Source organism: Pyxicephalus adspersus, chromosome 7 (assembly GCF_032062135.1).
Source record: "Pyxicephalus adspersus chromosome 7, UCB_Pads_2.0, whole genome shotgun sequence".
NCBI lineage: Eukaryota > Metazoa > Chordata > Amphibia > Anura > Pyxicephalidae > Pyxicephalus > Pyxicephalus adspersus.
In genome coordinates, this window is record NC_092864.1 from 72212416 (window position 1) to 72235795 (window position 23380).

At 40.3% G+C, this 23380-nt stretch overlaps 1 protein-coding gene across 1 annotated transcript; it reads left to right on the top strand.

Moving 5' to 3' along the window:
- Nucleotides 1–436: 436 nt before the first annotated feature.
- Nucleotides 437–12938, top strand: UQCRC2 (ubiquinol-cytochrome c reductase core protein 2). Its single transcript, XM_072419173.1, has 13 exons — nucleotides 437–548; nucleotides 4259–4336; nucleotides 4471–4620; nucleotides 5916–5980; nucleotides 6122–6147; nucleotides 6908–6954; nucleotides 7074–7131; nucleotides 8027–8122; nucleotides 9213–9412; nucleotides 9738–9818; nucleotides 10866–10942; nucleotides 12073–12226; nucleotides 12616–12938. Exons 1-13 carry the CDS (start codon nucleotides 516–518, stop codon nucleotides 12697–12699), a joined length of 1149 nt encoding a protein of 382 aa, XP_072275274.1. The 5' UTR covers nucleotides 437–515; the 3' UTR covers nucleotides 12700–12938.
- Nucleotides 12939–23380: the final 10442 nt, after the last annotated feature.

Genomic DNA, 23380 nt, shown 5'->3' on the forward strand with positions numbered 1-23380 from the left:
TGGAGTGCTAACCCCTGAGCCACCGTGCTGCCCCATATATATATTTCAATTATAAAGTGTACTCGGTATAATTATAAATAAATATATGAACAATATATATTGCAAATATAAAGTATACTCAGTATATATATAAATAAATATATGTTTAGCATTTTTATTGTTGGTAGATCATTTTGACTTAAAAGTATCTCGCAAGCAAAAAATTGTGGGCACCCCTGCTCTACCCTTTTCTATAAAGTTTTTATTATATTTTGGGTTTAGCTATGCTTTATTACATTTATTACAAACTCAATGACACAGACATGTTATTTATTTGGTATAGTAATATATAGAAGTGTGTGATAACAGTAAACACATTCCCACATATGTGAGAGCACAGCCTCCTTTGCCCCTCACAGCTGAGGAATGACAAGCTGGCAGCCAGGAGCGGGTTAATGGGCGGCGCTAGGCATGCCGGGTAAGCGGAAGCGGCCATATCGGTTTCCTGTCAAGCAGCTGAAGGAGAGAGTGCGGTCATGAAGCTGTTCAGTAGCGCCCGGGTCCTCTCTGTAAGATATTGGGGTGTCTGTGTGGTGTCATCGTCCTGAATAACGAATAGTTATTATAGATATATCAGGGTAATAGCAGGGAGTAGAAGGCGGAAGGGTCGGAGGTGTCAGAGGCCTGCACCCTGTGTCCCCCAATCTGTGACCCCTCCTCAGGGGACAGCGGCGGAGGTGACAGCACACAGGCCGGGGTCCGGGGCTCTGCCAGGCCGGGCTGTGTGTTATAGAAGCTGCATGCTGTGTGTATGGAGGGAGGAGGGTGAAGGTCACCTCACTAGGACAGACCTCCATTCCTCTCCTGGGTATGTATGGGGGGAAAGAGGACCTGTCAGGTTTTATGGAAACCATTTGTCCTTCTCTTATGTCATTTCTTATACTTATTATACTTTTTTGGCCATTCACATAGCGAGCCCTGTGTGTGTAATGCATTGCAGCAATGCAACGACAGCCCAAATCACATTATTTACAATATGCTGAAATGTTGCATTTCTGCTGCTAAATTCATCATTTTAAATCCCATGCACCATTAATATGAATTTATTTATTTGTAAAATAATCATCTTCCTAATGGTGCCTGACGAGGATTGTGGAGGCTCTGATTTATCAGCTGAGGGTTTAGTGAAGTATTGAGCTAGGTACACACGTGCAATAACTATCATTAGAAAACCAACGATTATGCACGATTCTTTTGAACGATCGTATTGTGCACGATTCTGTACATGCTGTAACAATACGATTGTTCAATTATATTCCACCAATAGTGTACACTTGTCTAGATACAATCGTTTGAACGATGCAAGAAGTGACATGTACAAGTGTATCACAGAACAATCCACGATCACTGAACGACCGTACACACAATACATAGCGAACGATTGTCGCTCAATCAGGTCGCCAGGACGGTCGTTCGTGACTTTCCTTGTTTGTCGGCGTCGTGCACTTTTTTTGTTAATGAATATCGGACGATCGGTCGTTTAGTCGTTCCTTTCCAGCGAAAATTATTGCAAGTGTGTACGCAGCTTTACTATTGTTGCTGTTATCATTAGTTGTGTTATCTTGGTATTAGAAATACAAAATATTTGTTTGGTTTTTCTCACTCATTATGGGTTTATTTCATTCTAAGACCAAGCAAGAAATGATAGTTATCAAAGTCAAACTATTTGATGCCATTAAATATAATGAGTATAGAAAGTACACAGCTAAGGTCATACTTACCTAAAAGATCATCTGAGAAATAAATAAAATAAAACAATGGGATGAGAATCAGTATTGGCGGAGCGGGGTGACTATTGTAATGGTGGAAACAATACTGAAGCGTACGGCTCGGTAACGGTTATCTCATATAACTTAATGCTACCTTGACGTCACGCTGCGCCTCCCTTGTTTTTACCTCTCTAGTACAGTTCCTGATTTTAGTGCAGTATAAAGGTGAAAATTTTCATTCAGAATATAAGAATTTATTAGAATACAATACTTGTTTTATTATTAATAAAACATAAAAATTGCACGGACCACTGCGCTGGAGCTCATCACAACACACTGCTGTGCATGGAAATGAAGCCGACCTTTCATGACAGCCTGGGATTTTGCGTCTCTGTAAAGTTGCTGAGATCCTGCTGATTCTTTTTTGTTTTTTCTTTGGAAAGTCGGGGATGAGCTGAGCAGAAAATGCATCTAGGAGTTGCATAGAAGGTGTGCTGTACAAATGTAGAAATAAAGAGAACGTGTTGTGGTATAGAAAGTACTGCAGCACTTGTATAGTGCATGGAAGAGCCTTGCATTGAACACACGTTATGTGTTAAACCTAGGTCAAGGTTAGTGACAATGACTGGCTGTTATATGACTCCTCCACAGCTGCTGTCACCTGAAAGTCTTCCAGCACTGACTACCTGCAGATCCAAGTCTTTTTTATATTATTTTGTCTAAATGCATAGATTTTCACTGCTTGAGCTGGGAGATATTGTGCTCGTTCATTAAATGTGAAGGAATATTTGTGGAATTTTTCATATAAGTGCATTATGTTTAGAAATTAAATTCCATATACATATAGAAGTTAGTTTATGCTCTTAAAGCAGAAAAAAATCACAAAGTAAACGTTATAGCCAAGGATTGCAGCTAAAATATAGTTTGTTTTTTCTTTAATACGCCGAGAGGCATCCACTGGGCACGGAAAAAAAAATATACAGTACATGAAACACTTAAAGCGGACCTAAACTCATTATGTTCACGTAAAAGGGTAGACAACTCTTCTATTTAAAGTAAAACAATTTTTTTTAAAAAAAGGCAGCACCTTCCCTTTGTCATGCGCAGAAAGAGCCCTTTCATCAATAGAAAAAATGTCCAATCTCACGCATGCGCTGTGAGATTGGCAATCTTTTTTTCCCAATCTACGTCACCTGATCTTGCGCCTGCGTAGTGCGAGATCATGTGACGGGAGGAAAACCCGGAACTTCCTCTCTGAAGCCAGATACTGGGTCAAAGCAGGACCCAAACGGGATTAAATGTGTTTTTTTTTTTTTTTTTTTTTAAATTTTGGGTTTAGTTCTGCTTTAAGATTAGGACACAAACAATATTGGGGTCTCCGGTATAAAATCAGATCATAAAATCACACAATAGATGTGACTTAACATATAAGACGACAGATGTCTATGTGACAATTTATATCCTCACTATGTAAAGATAATCGATAAATGAATCTATTTAATACTGTGTGCAGTCGCTATGTGTATTCTTTGTACTATGTGCAAGGCATTTAGTGTCTCAACACCCACTTGCTCAGCCATAAAGGACTTCGACTGTGATTGCAGATAGATTACATATCAGTATCACATTGGCTGCCCATTTTAAACAATTGAGATTTACCACAAAAGAAAATGAATGACAAGATTACTCTCTATCGCCAAGCCTCCACGTCCTCCTTTCCACCTCGGACGCCTCTCGAATCAGCCTGTGACTGGAGGGCACCGAGCACACAAGTGTTGGTGTCTACAATGCCTTATATGACTTTGAAAAATACATATCCCAGATATAAAACCCTATGGACATAGTTGATCCAGAGGAAGGCAAAAAACACCTCCTCTGGTGCAATTTGCTCAGAGGGAACAAAAATTCCTTCCTGATTCCATGAGGCAATTGGATGTGTCCTGGATCAACAGTCTATGTTATTATTACATGTGGGATCAGTCTCTCTTTCCCCTTGGTGGAAAAAATGCCCCTTTTACCGCATGCCTAAGATGAGGGTGTGTGCAGAAAGAGCAAGCCAGAGCCTCCTTAGATGCGTGACAGGTGTCCTGGGAGGCTCTGCGCTCCCTTTATATCTTGATCGCTGCGGCACTCAAAAGTGTTGCACTTAAAAAAAAAATAAAAAAAAAACATTTTTTACAAGGGTTGTCCACCCTTTTATGTAAATTAAAACGTTGAGTTGAATTTTAGGTCTGCTTTAGGTCTTTGTAGGATATTCAGTGTGCAGAAACCAGAGCTGTTTGGTTTCCAACTTTCTATTGATTGGACCTTGTGATACTCAAGCAAATAGCACTGATCTTGGTCTCTACAAAAATAGATTTCAGTACCTTGTGATTTTTGAAAATAATTTCATATAATTTGGTCATTCCTGTTTTTTATAGCCGTACGGGGGAAATGATTATGATTGTGATTGGGGAGAGGCAATCGTCAGCATACACATTTTAAGATATGATTGTTTTTCTTTATTACAGAGGAGGCTTTACTCAGCAAAGGCAGCTGCAAACCCAGAAGCTGCTGCCAAGGCTCGTCTTCTTCCTGAGGAGCTTGAGGTAAGCGGCTGTACCCTATGGTTTCAGTTTTCTTTACTGTCTTTCTGTGAGTGGGTCTGCAACATGGCCAGAGTGTAATTTTCCTCTTTTTGACTGGAAAGCATTATGTGAGGTGTTACTGCATTGTTTTACAGATCACAAAGTTGCCAAATGGGCTGGTTGTCGCCACTCTGGAAAATTATTCCCCTTCCTCTAGGATCGGAGTGTTCATAAAGGCAGGAAGCAGATATGAAACTGCCAGCAATTTGGGTGTTAATCATGTTTTACGTCTTGCCTCCAACTTGGTAAGTCTCAAGCATAATTTAATGAGACTGTAATGGATTGTTCCCAAACAATATGGCTACATAGTAAAGAATCTTGAATTGTTTCCCCTGCAGAACAAGTTTGGAACTCAAATGTACTGCTGCATGTTGCCTCAACTTAGCAGTCTGCAATGCAAGTGTGTTTTTTTTTCTCCCAAGCTTACTCTGTAAAATATGTCAATAGACCTGGTCACCCCTTTCCCTGGCGATAGGTGACCATTTTCTTAACATTTGAGTCAGTAGTTGGTTAACAATGCAGCGGCCTGGACCTCCAGTGGTCTGACATGCATCCCTAAGCAAAGCAATGTGCTTGAGGGCATTTCAGATTGCTGGAGACCTGGGACCCTTCATGAGTGTAAGAGCTGGAGGCCTGCTCTTCATATGGTGCTAGCGATGGGTATTTTAACTGTTGCTACAGCACTTGGCAGAAAAGTGCAGCATATTTATTACTATAATAAATACAGGTTAAAGCGGACCCAAACTCAGAATTTGTACTTTACATAAAAGGGTAGACAACCATTTTAATTAAAGTAAAGATGTTTTTTATTTTTAAGTACAACACCCTTTTTAAAAAAAAAAAAAAGTGCTCAACACCAATCTGTCATGCATTGCGGGAGGCTCTTTCCCGCTCCCTCTGTGCATGCCCCAATTTTGGGCATGCCCAGAAGAAGCCCTTTCATGAATGGGGGGGAAAAAAAATTGCCGATCTTACGCATGTGCAGTGAGATTGCTAATTTTTTTTTCCCAATCTGCCACCTGATCTCGCGCCAGTGCAGTGTGAGATCATGTGAAGGAAGAAGAACCCAGAAGAAGATGTCAGCACTGGGACGACTTGGGACCCGATGTAAGAAACCTGTGGGATTAAAGGTAGTGTGGTTTTTTATTTTGGGTTAGTTCCGCTTTAAATTTTGGTTTCAAAGAATGCCAAAGGTACCTTCTAATGCCTTATAATTAAAAGCTGCTCTAATATTTAGGTTATATTGAAAGTACAGGATTACCTAAATCACTGTTAAAGAGAATTTATTAGCTTTTCCAAGTGCATATCCCCGTCAGGCAACTAACTCGACTAACATTAATCCAGGGAGAATGGACAAGCAATAAAACAGACTTTGTAATACTACACATCCCAGATGTGTATTTAGGATGGAAGAGGCTTGATACCACAGCCATACCTGTTACATACATTTAACACATACATTATATATTATTATTATATTTTTTCTTTTTTCTTTTTTTTTTTTTTTTTACTTAAACGTCTAATAACTTTATTTTTTTAGACAACCAAGGGAGCCTCAGCTTTCAAAATTACCCGTGGTCTTGAAGCTACTGGTGCAGGCTTAAGGTTTGTGTTTTAATTACATCAAAAAGTATTTTCAAAGGGATCTTTCTTGAATTCTTTTGGAGAATGACAGTCAAACTTTAAGTCAGTTTTATGGTACTTTAAGATAAATTACACATAAGGAATCTTTGTTTCCGATTTAAGCCACTACGTTTCTGTGCCCCTCACAGGTGCATGGAAAGTGCTGCAGAAATCCAGTCAAACCTAATTTACTCTCCTTTTTTATAAACCGTTTGCATATTTTGTTCTTTCACTAAATAACTATTCTTAAAAAAATCTTTATGGAGCCTAGACATTTATTACCTTCTGGAGCAAGCTGTGCTTTGATATGCAAAAAGAAACAGCTGTAGAGTTTGTTTAGGTCATCAAAGAGTTACATGATTTTACAGAACAGCTCAGCTCTTAAGATCACCCACAACCTTAGTGTTTAGCAAAAGATTTCTCCTGCAAGTCATGCGAGCCACCCCCTCCCCCCCCATCAAGCATCTGTCCTGCACACGAGCAAGCAGGGAAGCCCCTTTCGTATTCAGAAGTCGTCCATATGTCCTTATCTCAGGGACTTACCTGTATTGTGAACCTGCTTTGGGCCCGAGGGGAACATGAATGAACCTTTATTTTATTGGTTCCAGTGTTTAGTTTCAATTCAGTAACAGAAGAGCATTGAGATCTCCTCAATTCAGTCACCACATGTGGTATAATGCAATTTTTAGAATCAAATGGTGGATTTAAGACCCTTTTTACTAGTATTAGCAGGTGGGCTTTCCTCATACATATTTGTGAGAAGAGATGTGTTTCAAGAAACTTTTTTACTTTGTCTTTAACCTAAAACTTGTTTAAAGATGTAACTAAATGAGTTGCTTCTTATTTACCAAATAATTAAACACAACCACAAATGTTTACTTCACTCTACTCCTAATTATTTTGCATTAGATGAACAGTTTAAAGAAAAAGAAAAATCAGTTATAAAGAACCTAATGGTATGTTTATAGTAGATGTATTTTTCTTTTGCAAAATACTAACTTGTTGTCAGTGACCATAAACGAGAAACGGAACATAAATTTGATCCCTAAGTATGTTTCAATTTTGTTTTCTTTAGCTGCAGCAGTTTGTGCAGAATCATTTCACAAGTGCAAGAATGGCCCTCGTTGGATTAGGTGTGTATATTTGGGTGTTAAATGCATTTTGTGTGTGTTTTTGTGCTTCGTGGTGTGTCGGGGACAAAGGTCCCTTTTACATGTATGAATTATAGTACAGTTGCACAGCAGCTGTACATTTGGCTCAAACAAGCAAAACCTAAAAATTGCAAATTCACCCTCAGACCCTTGTAAAGATGCTTCAAGCGGAACTGAAAAATAAAAATCATGTCTTCATCGATCACGCACAGCCTGCTGTAAAGGGGGAACAAAAGAGAGACGATCCCACTGTGCATACATGAGATCAGCATCTCTTTCGCCTCAGTGTAGGAAAATGCTGCTTCTGCATATGCCCAATCTCGGGCATGTGCAGAAGGAGCAGCCTCCCAGGATGTGTGACGTAGGTATCCCGGGAGGTTCTGCACTCCCATTTAGTCTTGTTTGCACAGGTGTTGCAGTTAAAAAAAAAAAAAAAAAAAAAAAAAAACAAACAAACAATACTTTGACTTTATATAAAAGGGTTTGTCTACTTTTTTATGTATAGTAAAATTTTACTCAGATGAAGTAGGTAGACAAGCATTTGTATCCCCAGTAAAACAATTTCTATATTGACATAAGCTTAAAGGCTGCTCGGCATGGAAGAAGCCACTGCTCCAAAGCCACAGACAGTTTGCAGTTGTGCATAGGGACAAGGATCTTTCTCTCAGGTCCAGGGTAACCCGAGCACAGAGAAACTGGGTTAAATGATTCTTGCTTTTGAAAGTCATCTAATAGCAGAATAAGTTTATTGCAGGGAAATTTACAGTGAATATTGCATCAAAATCCGCTTTCAATGTTTTTGCATTTATGGGCTATTTGTTTTGGCTATGGTTCTGCTTTAGGAAAAGTGATAAATCATCAAATCCTCTATTTCTAGGTGTCAGCCATTCTGTTCTTAAACAAGTTGGAGAACAATTTCTTAATATCAGAAGTGGTGCTGGTTCTGCAGCTGTTAAAGCTCAGTATCGTGGAGGTATGTTTGTTTCATTTTTCTTTTCTTTTTTTCTGTTACCTGCCATTTTAATAGGTGAAATCACTGCTTTTAGTCTTCAGATTAGGTAGCTTACCTACATACTGGGCCTACAAGGTAGACTTATGTGAACAGGGGTAACACTTCAAGTTGTCAGGCAAGAATGTATGATGGATTCCTACCATTTTTTTTTTTCAAATTGAATTTTTTATTAAGTTTCCAAATTTTAAACAAAACAACAAACATAAAAAAGGTATAAAAAGACATCCAAAAAAAACATGGTAAGAATGACAGGGTAGCACAAATTTCAAATAGAAATTAATATAATGCAATACAGTCTGGTCGAAGTCCAAAAAAATTATTTTAAGAAGCTTACTCTGTAAACCATATTTTGTGCAATAAACTAATCCAATAAAATGGTTAACGAAACATAAGATTTCTTGGTGTATCAGAGGGATTCCTACCATTTAACTGCCAGTAATTCTGGGGATACAGCACGTATGCTTTTACTTCTAGGAAAAGTGTGCAGTGCAGAAGCATTATATGGCATATATGGCATGACTTGCTTTTCAAATCAACAAAATTAACTGGCAATTAAATCCCTACTGACTTTATCTATACTAGGTTTATATGATACACTCATCCATTACTGACAAACTTTGACCATTTATAGTTGATGACATCAACAGAGAGGACAAGTCCTATTCATTGTTAGAACCTAAATTGTAGTTGGGGGGGATTCAAGTGATATTTAAATATATAATATGTTTGGAAAGTCCTGATTCTGGCAAGGTATTGCATTACCTGCAAGAAAATAGTTTTGCACAACTCTGACTACTAAAGCACCAAGGAAACCGCTTTATATACCAAGGCACAAGGAGACTGAAGACAATGAGTTAGATTCTTCCCCTCAGGAAGTTTGGGGGCAGCATCATAGCTTTGGGAAAGCTCCAATACAGCAGGAACTGCCACAATTAATCAGGACAATGGCCCCAAGCATTGTGCCAAAGCATAGAGCCACAATTGTTCAACGTGTTAATGTCCTGAAATGGTCAAGTCAGAGTCCAGATATCAATCCAATTATAAGGAAGAGGTGAGATAAGAGAGCAAAATGGAGAAAGTCTGGTCCATGCTGCAGTTGTGGCAGAAGGAGCAACAATAGGGAGCCCTGAAGCAAATGCTTTCAATGTCCTCCAGCATGTTCTTGGTGCAGGACCCCTCATTAAAAGAGGTAGCAACACGAGCAGCAAACTGTTCCAGGCAGTGTCCAAGGCAACCAATCAGCCCTTTGACGTAAGTATTCATTCCATGAAAGAATAAGTCTTTGTTTTTATCTTGAATTCTTATCCTGAGCTTTTATTTTATTTATATTATTAGTGCACTTTCTGTAGAATTTACCAACCACTTGTTTCGGTATTTGAGACCTCCACTGTTTAATTTCTTCTGGGCAAAACTATTCTATTCAGTAAGCCTTCATAAACTTTACTGGAGCCATTTCGCCATTCTAAAGGCTCAGGAGGATGTAGGGTGGAGGTTGCAGCTGTCACATAACATAAGTAATTAAGCACCTGGCTAGAGTTTGTTCCAATGTCTAATTTTTTCCCCCTGTTTTCTTAAGGTTTCTGCATTCAATGCAAACTACTCAGATTCCGGTCTTTTTGGAGTCTACACTGTATCCCAAGCCGCTGCTGCTGGAGATGTAAGAAAAAAGCGCTTTATAATGCTAGTTTTGCTTTACTAATCATATTCTAAACAAGATGTGTAAAGTGCTTCGTAGTTTGAGTTTGCAACCACTAGCAATATGTAATTTAGATATATTTATTCATTGTTTTGGAATTGAGTGACTGCAGTGATTTCTTAAAAAGTAGTCAAGAGTTAAATATCCTTCAGATGGGAAATTTGGTGAAGGAATTCCACTAGTATTTTTGTTTCCTTTGCCCTGTTATGGAGAAAAGTTTTTGCTCAAGTTTTTAAACATCTATACAATTTTTTGGCATTTTTTAAGTAATGGTGTATGTCAGCAATGATTGGAAAATGCTAAGAAAAAAATGTTAGGAAAGGGAAATAGGTGCAATTAACCGCCTTGGCAGTATTCCCGAGTGTGGCTTGGGGTGAATTTTACATGTCAAAAGCCACACTCGGGGTATGGGAAAAAAAAATTCCTACCTGCTCCTCTCGACCCAGAGGCTTCCTCAGCGATACCGGAGGAGGAGGAGTGCTGTACACAAGCCAGATTCTCGTCCAATATCGGCCCTGTGCCGATACGGTTGGACGAGAACCATTGCACATGTGTACATAGCCTTAGTAAACATTCATTCATCTCCCTATCCGGTAGATTAACCTATGTGCGACAGAGCACTCTCTCATCAGGGAATAGGTGGATTGGTGAAATGAATGTATGTAATAGGGACAATATCATTGTTCCACCAAAAAGGGTTGATATGGACTTGGCTGTATTGTCTATTCCACTCCCTAAAACCCTGATGATGACTTACTCCTTCCAATTCCAGAGCCCCCACTTCACAGGAGATAGGACAGCATTCGTACTGGACAAATTTAGGGAAACCATTAAAATATAAGACCTGGCATTACTGATCCGTTTTGAAAGTGCACAATTTAGGGCTGCCTCTAGACATCACGTGTTCTGTTTCCTTTATTACACTGAAAGTCACGGTCTGTAACAAAGATGAATACAACGTACCTGAACAATCACATATAAAACCAATGCTTTTGTTTTTTTATAAAGGTGATTAAAGCTGCCATTAACCAGCTGAATGCTATTGCTGGAGGTAGTGTGACAGAGGCTGATATCGCAAGGGCAAAGTGAGTACATTATTTTCTGTAGTCACCCTGAGCCTGTTCTTACTGTGGCAAGGAAATTCATTATTTGTCTCTAAACATTCTGCCAATGTGATTGGCTGTTCAGATATTGAGTATATTGTTACATAAGACATACCTTATTTCTAATAGTTGAAATGTTAGTGTCTCGCTGCAAAAAAAAAAAAAGTTTTTTTTTTTTGTGTTACACCAGCATTCGAAAATACAATAGTAACAAAATGACAATTCTATGTTAAAGCTTATATGTTAATTTAATAGAATATGCAAATATACAAAATAGAAAGACCAACAAAATTTGAAGAGGAAGAGAAATATTAGAGTTGCCCCAACTCTCTGGAATGGTCTTTCTCATCATATTTGACTTGCTCCTTCTTTCTGCTCATTTAAAAGAGCCCTCAAAACCCATTTTTTCAAACTTTCCTGCCCACTGGTTTTTAAAATTCGTATTACTTCCTTCCATTCCATATCTCCCCTCCTATTGTGTGATACTTCCCACACCTCCTAGATTGTAAGCTCTTCGGGACAGGGTCCTCCCCTCCTGTGTCACTGTCTGTATTAGTCTGTCATTTGCAACCCCTATTTAATGTACAGCGCTGCCTAATATGTTGGCGCTATATAAATCCTGGTTTATTAGTATTAATAATAATAAGTGAAGGGGTATTCGTATCAATAATGGTGTCATTTGAACTTGTTGAAGTCTAGTGTCTTGACTAGAGAAGAGTGGTTTAATTGGGGGGGGGGGGGGGGTTGGCTATACATACTTGATTATCCTGTAATAAAAGAAAATAAAGCTTTAGGAAAATGTAAGGATATCATTGTCATTTTATCTAGTAAAAGCAAAATTTACAGAAACTTATGGTCAGCACGGTGATAAGAAGTTAGCACACTGGCCTTTGCAGCGCTAGGTCCCAGGTTAAAATCTCAGCCAGGACACTATCTGCATGGAGTTTGCAGGTTCTCACCATGTTTGCATGGGTTTCCTAAATACTGGCTAATAACCATTGTATCACAAAATCGATCAAAATCAAATCGGTTATGTTTGCACCTTTACAAGCCGATGTAGTTTAAGTTTAACTTTATTAACAGAATTTTTATTGATGTGTTTGTCATTTCAGGAACCAACTGAAATCCCAGTACCTTCTATCTTTGGAAAATTCTTCTGGCCTGTTAAATGAGATTGGGTCTCAAGCACTGGCAGCCGGTACCTATACATCACCAGCTGATGCCTCCCAGCAAATAGATTCTGTGACTAGTGCAGACATTGTTAATGTGAGTAGTGCATCATAGAAAACTGCATACTATCATATGTTTCATATCTTGGTCCATATATAAAAATAATTTGGACATGAAGCTGTTGCTTCTGACTTCTCCTACATTTCCATTTACAATGCTGATCTAATTATTTTAATACTTTTTTGAGTTGCTGATCTGAAGGAACAGATCAGAAGATCAGACTTCTGCATGCTTAGGTCATTCTGAATTAAGACCGGCAGCAAGCATTTTTTTTTTTTTTTTTTTAAACAAGTCTGCAAAGACATCCTACTCATAGAAAGGTCATTATCTTCATAACCTATTTGTAGTCATTACTGAACATCGTCACACCAAATTTTAATTCCATGTTATATTAATGTCTGGATTTTACTTTTCTCCTTCTGTAGGCTGCAAAGAAATTTGCATCTGGAAAAAAATCTTTGGCAGCTACCGGAAACCTGGAAAACACCCCTTTTGTTTCCGATATCTAATTCTTCTCTAACAAGACAATTGTGTAACATCATATGATTCTGGCTAATGCCCTTAAAAGCGTACCTTCTGTAAACTCTTGTTACTTGCCCAGCATAAGGAATTAGAATTATTTATGAAACCAGACCATACATGTGACTTGTGACTGAGATTTTTGGAAGGCTTCTTATTGTGGTCTATGGAAAATGCTCATCTGTGTGACCTCAACACATACAATTAAAGATTACTATTTCTACTAGTGTTTTTTTGTTTTGTTTTTTGTTTTTGTTCAATATATAAATTGGCCTATAACAAAATATTTCAGAGATGACAAAAGAAATTGCATATAAAAAAAAAAGTGCAAAATTAAACTTTTTTTTTTTTTTTTTTAAAGTTTGCCATGTGTACCACTGATGGACAATGGCTGAGGATTTCTGTGCATAAATTCTTTTGCCTTCTAGCAATGTTTGCCCATGACATTTTTAATAATTCTACCACCAATGATATACTATTTGTTATGGAAACTGAAGAACTAAAACTGTTTGCAAGCCTATGTGCCAATCCTAAATGTTTGGAGTGATTTAGGCTTAAAAGCAACCCAGTCTATTTATTTTAGCTGTTTAAAACCCAGGTCTAGGAAAAAATACAGTTCCTAGCACCAGAGAAAAAAAATGACTGCTTATTTTCTCAGTGATTCGGGGGTCATTTCTTTTCCAAAATAAATACAGGTCTTTGTCATTCATCCTACTTCATTTAAAACATCACTTTGTGGAGAATGATGTCCTTGACATGACTTAACCAGGCCATAACCAAATCATAGGCAAATCAGAAAATGCTATGTCAATGAAACCTGCTTATATTTTTAGTAAAAATAAAGAGTTCTGGGACAAATTTTAAGGCATGCTTGTTCTGGAACTGTGATTAGAAAGTATGCAAGTCAGACAGAAGGGCAATTATTATTTTTATTAGAGGGCTGGCAATGGCACTTGCAGTGCTTCTCTGAACAGTCCCTTTTAAGAGTGAAGGGTGGCAGATGATCAGGGAACATTGGTTCACATTTGCCCCTGGGTAGTATGCACCCAGAAATGCTCAGGTCTGACAACTGCCATGTGTCACACACAGGGAGTACAGGGAGTGACATTCTTTTTCCTCATCCCAACCTCCTATTAAATTTTACAAAAGAGATTTTGTGTGCATTAAAATATTTTTTTACTGAAAATTTAGGATGGATATCCTATTCTAATATGACCTAAAATGCAACTGATATTTAAATTCTATGATTTCTCTGCTTTAGAAAATATGTAATGTTTTGGAGGTTTTACCTTTATGTGGAAAATGTGCAGTTTGGCATGTGTGTGAAAAGGCAAAATGGTTTTGTAAGGTTAAGGTGGAACTAAATCCAAAACAAAAAAAACACCTTTAATCATGTAGATCTGTCAGGAGGTTTCTTTGTTTTGGGTCCCATGTCATTCCAGTATCCGTCCTCATTCCGACACAGAAGAAGCGCCGACATCTTTTCTCTTTTTCCCGGTTCTTTCTACATCACCGATTTCGCACTGCACAGGTGCGAGATGGGTTGACGAAGATGGGAAAAAGATTGCCGATATCCCTGCGCATGCTTGAGATTGGCAATTTTTTTCTTCCGTTAAAAAAAGGGCTTCTTCTCCGTATGCCCAAGATTAGGGAATGCGCAGAAGGAGCAGCCAAGAGCCTTTGTGCTTCAATCTAAGAAAGGGGAGGTGCTGTACCCAAAGGCTATTACATGAGGTGTATAAGCTTGCTTTCTATTGTCCTTTTATTATACTGCACTGCAGTCTTTTCTTGTTTTCTTTAAATATATGTTGCATGTTTTACTACCAGGCCATTCATTATGCCTAGACTCCATGCTTGTAAAAGAGATCCAGGAGTTGGAGGATGGAAGCACAGTTCATGGTAAGGACACAAACATATGCGCATTCTGGAGTTGTCAAATGCTGAAGACTTTGATGAAGACTGTAAGACTGTGTAGAATAGGCACACAGACATTGCCGGAGATGTAACTCTTCTAAGAAGCTTTTTTTAACTCTTCTCTTCCTGTCATGCAAGGGTATCTTTAAGCTGACAACTCGGGTTAAAGATAAATTAGAACTCAATACAAACCACTAAATAAGGTAATATGCAGTATGTTTTCCTGCCATTGTATTTTATTTCAGTTTAAATTGGAAAACCTCCATGGTAAATGGACAGGGTTAAAGTTTTCAATGTATTCTCCAATGGGCAGGCTAGAGGTGGCACATGACTAATTGAGAAATGTAGGAAATGAACAAGGAATTACGACTATGTATAACTGGCCCAAAGATGGTACTATGCCATTTGCTCTGTACTGGCCTCTGCTTTTTGCCAGGGCTCTCCAGGTCATGTCTTCCAGAACTCTGAGGCACTCCACAAATTTCAGCAACAGGAGAATGCTTAAGAATTTTGCAATTTGGCAGTGCAGCAGTACTAACACTAGAGCCAGCACCTTTGTAAATACACAAACTGCAGACTAGCTGCCAAAGGGACAGAGCCACAAACTAGTGCAGCAAAGTGATGGACGTGTTGATGTGTTTGCAGAAGTGGGGGGCATAAAGGTACTATCCTTTATGTCAACAGAAACTCTGGTGAAGGAGGCAATAATGACAGACTTGTTGGATGCCGAATTTCTGGACCCAAATACAGATGTTTAGGGGTTTGAGATTCCCTTTGGGTCTGGCAGCAGTAAACCCATTGGAGCAAAATCACTAAAATTTGTAAGGCCAAAAGACCGGAGAGGACTACTTGGTAACTGACTGTTGGTGGCATCACATAGGACTGATGCAGGTAGGAAACCAAGAGAAGGAAAGGAAACAAAAAAAAACTTCCGTGCTTGGTCTGACCAACCCATTCACTACATAAGTCAGGGCAAATGAACTGAACTTCTCAACTAACTTTTTTACCATAATGGAGTCTGGAAAGCACCACATGGGGAACCTAGGACAGAAAATCACGTTCAAGTTATCACTGTAACATCCAGTCCCGACTTGGTACTCCAAAGGCCAGAATGAGGATAACTTGACCACACAGTTGAAGTCACAGGGACAAAGCTCCAGCAGCAGTGATGCACTCTTAAATAAAACACCTGTCTGCTGACAATTTTTTAGTTTCACATTAATGTGTTTACAGTGGACAAGTAAGAAACAAATACGTTACCTGTCAGAAGAGGTTATTAGATAAAAAAATGTAATCACACTGACTTGATATGAGTGTGATGCAACTCATAAGCAATGGTCTGGCTACAAATAATGTCTACTTGGATAATTTTTTCCCCATTAGATCAGGGGCCCCAACTACTGAGCTACAGGCCGATACTGGACCATGGACTGTGCTAAAACCAAGCTGCAGCTGTCCTCATTGGCTGCAGTCTTGACTGTGACAGGAAGAATCTGTGTCCTCTCTCACTCCGTTGTTTTAGTCAACCAATCATGTAAGCTGGATTGTGTAATTGGCTGGATGAAATGGCAGGAGAGGGGAGCTTGCTTACGTGGTTGGCTAAACAAAGTGATAGGACAGAGGATACAGTTCCATCCTGTCACAGCTAAGACTGCAGATAATGAGGATGGGTGTTCCAAAGCCCCCACCCCATTCCCTGGAAAAATGCCCTGTCTTTGCACCGCTCTGTGGTACCAAAAAGGTTGGGGACCACTACATTAGATGATGGACAGCTTTTGTATTTAAAAGCTTACTACCTGGCTTTCTCACAATCATTTTGGATAAAATTGTACATTTATTTTACAACTTTTTCTTTTGGGACATGCTTCCATTGGTCCTCCCCAGCCATCCCCAGCAATCATGGTGACAGATTAACCCCAAAAACTAAAATTCTGAATGTCTAAAAATACAATTTAATCCACTAGTTGAAATTGTATAAATACTGTACACCCCTAAAGCTTTAGCAGAATTTAAAGTGGAACTAACCCAAAACAAAAAAAAATCACACCTTTAATTCCACAGATCAGTATCTGTCGGTAGGTGTCTTCGTTTGTGTCCCATGTCGTCTCAGTATCCGTCTTCGGCCCGGCGCCGACATCATCTTCTCTCTTCTTCCGTGTTCTCCCTGCGTCACCCGATCACGCACTACGCAGGCACGAGATCGGGTGACATTGGTGGGAAAAAAGATTGCCGATCTCACTGCACATGCACAAGATCAGCATTTTTTTCCCATTGATATAAGGGTTCCTGTGCATGCACGAGATCAGGGCACATGCAGAAGGAGCAGCCAAGAGCCTTCCGGGATGCGTGACGTAGGTATTACAGGAGGCTTTGTGCCATGGCGATCAAGACAGAAAGGGGAGATGCTGCACCCCCCTTTTTTTTTTCTATAAAAAAAGGTTGTAGCACTTTAAAAAACAATTACTTTAAATAAAAGGGTTGTCTACCCCTTTAATGTATAGAAAAAATTCTGAGTTTAAGTCCACTTTAAGACATCCCAGGACTGCATGGAAGGGTAAGTGTGTGTTTTATTAGCTAGGAGTTTCCCTATCCATAATATTATTACATTTGATCAGTTAGCATGATTTCCCATGTCAAATATCAGTACTTCTTTTTTGGCTATATTTTGCTCTTACTTACTAATTATCGACCACTAGGGGGAGCCCAATTCTCATGGATTTACTGGAATAGATTGAGGACTTCACTTTTCAATGATTTTTTTAAAATGATAAAATATTAAATGAATACATTTCAGTATAATTAATGATGACAAACGTTTGTATTAGTGAAGGTTTTTAATAAATAACAAATTTATTCGGTAATCATAGTTTATGTTTCCCCTTCTTGAACTAGGTGAATCTGCATCAATATTAAATGCAACTCTCCACTTTTATTAAACCACTGCGGTTGAACTATAAGTTTATGCTGTCTCTGAATATCAAACACAAGTAATATTTGAATGTATACTCCATCCTGCACTGACCAACTTGATTAACATAGTTCTGGCATCAGAGAACTTCACCACCACACCAGTACTCAGTAGGCTGTATATTACATATTCTTCACCATTGTATTCTGTATGCTGTGCTGTATATTACATATTCTGCACCACTGTACTCTGTACTTTTGTACACTGTACTCTAGACACTTTATTAAACTCTGTCCACAGAAGCCGGGAAACTACAGTGCCTAGTATGCTCTGAGGGGGGCATGCTAGGTCACTCTTCCCTTTCACTCAGCGTCTGTTCATAACCATTCAGCTCCATCACAATAAGTCAACAGTAGCCCTCAAGGACTTCATCGATCCTGGAGCGGCAGGTAATTTCATTTCTGCTTCTCTTGTTAAAGATTTTGCCTGTCCTATAGAGCCTTTGCTTCAACCCCTGCGGATCTCTGCGGTGAATGGAACCATTTTGTTCTTTGGACTAAACTGTGCCCATGCACATGTCAGTGGGTGTGCTTCATCATGAGACCTTAAATTTCCTTGTTCTCCCGCAGGCCTCACCTGCAGTCATCCTTGGCCTCCCATGGCTTCAACTACACCCTCCAGTAATTGATGGGTCTTTTCTTGAGGTATTGGCCTGGGGCCCCTCCTATCACTTCCAGTGTTTGATCAAGGTCAAGCCTCTCAAGTCGTTCGCTCTTTCCACATCAGCGGTTGCTGCTTCCATCCCTACACAGTACATGGACTTCCGGGATGTGTTCTCCAAATGTAAGGCTGAGAAACTTCCTCCAAATCGGTCCTATGACTGTGCCATTGACCTCATATGGAATTCTACACCTCGCAGAGGTCGGGGATACCCCCTCAGTCTCTCTGAGACCAAGGTCATGAGCGAATACATTAAGGAAAATCTGCAAAGGGGATTTATACGCAAGTCCTCTTCCCCTGCTGGTGCAGGGTTCTTCTTCTCCTTCCCTGTATTGACTATCGTGGTCTGAACGTCATTACAATTAAGAACCGCTACCTGCTGCTGCTTATCCCTGAGCTCTTTGACTGGCTCTGAAGGGCCCAGGTTTTCACCAAACTAGATCTCTGAGGTGCCTACAGCCTAATCCAGATCAGGTAGGGGGATGAATGGAAGACAGCTTTTAACTTCGGAGATAGGCATTATGAATACCTAGTGATGCCCTTTGGTCTCTGTAATGCCCCGGCTGTCTTCCAACACTTTTTGTCAATATGTTTATCGTGACCGGTTGTAAATCTGCGTTGTTGTTTATGTGGACGACTTTGTGATCTTCTACCCTGACATGTCCACCCATAGACAGCATGTCCTTTGGTTTTACAACGGCTCACAGACAATCAACTCTATGCTAAGGCAAAAAAGTGCCTGTCTGAATGCCCATAGGTGCCATTTCTGGGCTACATTGTTTCCAAGGAGGGTCTCCGAGATATCTTGAGAAGGTTACAGAGATCTCCAACTGGCCACTACCATGCGGCCCTTAAGGCTACTCAGCGTTTCCTGGGGTTCATTAAGTATTACCAGCAATTCAACCAAACTTACTTTATACTAGTAGTTCCGATCACTGTACTGACCTGGAAGGATGCTAACCCCAAGAATTGGCCTTCTAAGGCTATTAAGGCCTTTCATGCCTTAAAGCAAGCCTTTCTTTCTGGCCCAGCTCTGGTTAGACCAGATGTTTCCGAACCCTTCTCTTTGGAGGTTGATGCCTCTTCTGTTGGAGCGGGGGCTGTTCTCTACCAGACCCCCACCGGAGCTCAACGCCCATGTGCTTTTTTTTTTAGGAAATTTTCCCCAGCAGAAAAAAATTACTCCATCGGAGACAGGGAGCTCCTTGCCATCAAACTAGCCCTAGATGAATGGTGCTATCTTTTAGAGGGTTCACCTCACAAGGTCACTATATTCACAGACCACAAAAATCTCCAATACCTACAGTCTGCTTATTGCCTCAACACCCAGCAAGCTCGTTGGACGTTGTTTTTCACTCGTTTCGATTTTGTAATCACCTTTAAACCTGGTTTTGCTAACTCCCGAGCTGACACTCTCTCCCACTCCTTCAATCCACAGGATTCAGAAAACCGCTACTGAGTTTATTATCCAACCGGCCTGCATCCTTGCCTTGACCTCTGTTCAGGAATCTGCTATTCCCCCAGGTAAAACCTTGGTGCCTCAATTCCGCACCAAAATATTACATTGGGCACATGACTCTAAACTGTCTGGCCACCCGGGTGTTTACAGAACTTTCACCCTTCTCTCCCGTTTGTACTGGTGGCCCAACCTTTGTAAGGAGGTGATGGACTATGTCAAGGCCTGTGCTGTATGTGCTCAAACCAAGTCGTCTACTAGTGCACCAACGGGACCGCTTTTTCCTCTGCCCATTCCTAAGGAGCCTTGGTGTCACCAGTCCATGGATTTTATTACAAATCTTCCACCCTCTGATGGCTGTACTATCATTTGGGTGGTTGTGGATCACTTTTCCAAAATGGCCCATTTTGTACCCCTTCCAGCTTTACCATCAGCAGCTGCGTTGGTGCCAGTCTTCATTCGTAAAATTTTTAGGCTTAACGGTATGCCCACGCATATAGTTTCTGATCAGGGGTGCAATTTACCTCTCGCTTTTGGAAAGGCTTTTGCAGATCCCTGGACATCTCTGTAGACTTCTCCCTAGCCTATCACCTGCAGAATAATGGGCAGACGGAGAGTTAATCAAGCCCTGGAGCAATATCTCCGAGCCCTTGTTTCTGCCCAACATGATGACTGTGTAGGACTACTACCATGGGCGGAGTTCGCCCACAACAACCATGTTAGCACCAGCACCAGAGAATCACCATTCTACATTGTCTATGGCAAACATTCTCGCCTTCCGTCTTCTATACCCTGCTCTGCCAAAATACCTGCACTCGGTGCCCTGCAGAGAGACTTTAACCACATCTGGTCTTGTGAGTATCTGAAACACGCAGCTCTCAAGAACAAGAAGTTTGTGGTTCGACGTCATTGTAAGGCACCTCTTCTCCAACCTGGACATAAAGTCTGGCCCTCCACAGAGAACATTCGTTGCAAGGTGCCTTTTCTGAAGTTCGCTCCACGGGTCATCGGACCTTGTGCCATTTCTGCCATGGTTAACCCAGTTTGCTACAAGTTACATCTTCCCTCACATCTCAAGCTGCTCAATGCCTTTCATGTGTCTCTGCTTAAGCCATTATTCCTGAAACGCTTTTCTCGTCCCTCTCCGCTGGCTACTCCTGCACCTGACTTTTCTCAGGTATATGAAGTCCATCAAATTCTGGATTCCAAGTTTTTTCGCAAAAAGCTAATGTACCTAATTGGAAAGGCTTTGGTTCTGAGGAAAGATCATGGGTTCCAGCTACAGATGCGTCTGCACCTCTTTTTGCCAAGAGGTTTCATCCTTGTTTTCCCCTTAAACCCGGACCCCGGCGGGTGGGGAGGCCCCGTAAAAGGGGGGGTAATGTCGAACCTACCTCGTTTTTACTAAAGCGCAGACCCCTTTCTGCTGCGCGTGTGGGCAGATGTGATCCTGGGAGTGCCTCTGTTTCTAAGCTTTATCAATTCCGTCCAATCCACTGGCCAATCAGAAAATAGCCTTTTGATGGTGCTTAATTCAATGTTTCCTCTGTCCAGCTCCTGCGTTAACCTTTTCGTTGTCCAGTCTGTTGTTTCCCAGCTAGTTCCCTTGTGCTGTTCCAGTGTTACTCTCTGTCTGTGGATATTCCTGAGTCACCTGTGCCTCCTGTTGCTTCCAGTGTCTGCTGTGTTCCCTGTGCCCGCAGTGGCCCCGGTGTCACTGGTGTCTGTCTCCTGGACCCTAGGCAATTGACCCCTGGCTTGTGACCTGACCTCTCTTGCTTGCTGCCTGCCCCGACCCTGGCCTTCCTCGACTATCCTTCTGCTGTGTGATTTGGTACCATGATTTGCCCACCTTGGTGTGCCCAAGGACCGCAACCTGGCAGTAACCAGCGGCACAAAATCCTCACCATCAGAAGCTCTGGAGAAGACCTGCTTACTGCTTAGACTGTGCGCCTTAATACAGACAGTGATACAGGAGGAGAGGACCGTGCCCCAAAGAGCCTACAATCTAGTAGGTGGGGTAATTTACATACAATATGATGGGAGATAATATTCTTGTATATGATATAGTATAACATATTATTGTATTGTACAATGTATAGTATAACATATTCTTGTATTGTTAAATATATAGTATAACATATCCTTGTATTGTACATTATATAGTATAACATATTCTTGTATTGTACATTATATAGTATAACATATTCTTGTATTGTATAATATATAGTTTAACATATTCTTGTATTGTATATTATATAGTATAACTGCTAGGAAATGCTCTGTCCCACGACTCTATGCTGTGCACCATCGCAGTATAAAACCCTGTTTGTTCTTTCCAGCAATAAAAGCAATAAAAATATATTAAATAAAGCTATAGTGTTAAATCTAAGAAATGTTTTTTTTACAGATTTTAAAAGTATAGGTACAATATACAAATATAATGTAAAATCTTTGACAAATTGACTATAATATTACTTTAACACAAAACTTGATTATAAACATTTTTAGTTTCACCTCCAGGAGCAAGAATAAATAAATTCTTGGGCGAACCCACCCTTAAGCAAGCAACATAGAGTTGTTCGTGGAAGAAACAGGGTGATCCCAAATCCACTTCGCAGTACGTAATAGTCTGCCTCTGTGACTTGTTGATTGTGATAGAGAACGCAAGTCTCACTGGAATTTGTAATCTCTTAAATTGAAAAGGGAAATCTGTGGGAATTAGTGGTATCCGTGGGATACAAACTGTTTCACCCTCTCCCTTTCCTGGTAAGACAGTAGCTTCAATTACATTGGCCAGTAGCTTCCTAACACAAAGCCTTGTGCCATTGCAGAGTTTTGGTGGGTCAAGGTTGCGTAGTAAAATAATTGGGGAGACAACTTTATGTAAAAGAAGATGTGGTGGTAATCTAGCCGTATCACCTGAGTTTAGGAATTCTGTTGGGAAATTGATAACCTCATCGGCATCTACTAGGGTATTGATAGACTTGTATTCAGTGACCATGCCTGGTAACATGGCAAGTATTTGATTGTTTATTTCGTGGACATCTCCATTTTTAGCAGCAAGAATGGCCATCTCTCGCAACCAGGTAAAATTGTGATAGTTTTGTAAATCTGCTGGATAGACTGCAACTATTGGCTCTGCAATGGACAACACCAGAAAACAGAAATCGGATGGCAATTTTATCTTGCCAGAAGACTCAACTGGGTAACCTACCTTCTCCGGTTTCGAGTAGTTTTTTTAGAGAAAATTAGAGCACTTTCATCCCCCAGATGTACTCTCATGTTTTGCTTTAAAGTTATCTGTTGCACATGTCTCCACGAAGATGAATGTTTTAAACGTGTGGATCTCATCAGCCGCTATTGACTTTGGGATGACGGGCAGAGTTAGACGAAAGTCTCCACAGAGGAGTACCAGAGCTCCCCCCATCAGGTTGTCATTTTCTCTCAGATCTCTCAAAGTGACATGAAGGGCCTCGAGAGCTATCTTGTGAGCCATGGGATGAATGATCGTCTGGCTCTTTCCTTAATTTCGTGTACTCGGGTCTCACGCTGTTGTACTGTTTCCGAAGCTCTAGATGTAGTAGCTCTCTCATTTCCTGCAGTCGAGTCTAACGCTGTTGTACTGTCTCTGAAGCTCTAGATGTAGTAGCTCTTTCTCTCATTTCCTGTA

Excerpts from the sequence above, each read along its gene's own strand:
- UQCRC2 (XM_072419173.1), top strand. The coding sequence starts at position 516 with ATGAAGCTGTTCAGTAGCGCCCGGGTCCTCTCT. Across the intron at positions 4,621-5,915 it reads TACGTCTTGCCTCCAACTTG|ACAACCAAGGGAGCCTCAGC; the intron begins GTAAGTCTCAAG and ends TTATTTTTTTAG. Across the intron at positions 7,132-8,026 it reads AATGGCCCTCGTTGGATTAG|GTGTCAGCCATTCTGTTCTT; the intron begins GTGTGTATATTT and ends CTCTATTTCTAG.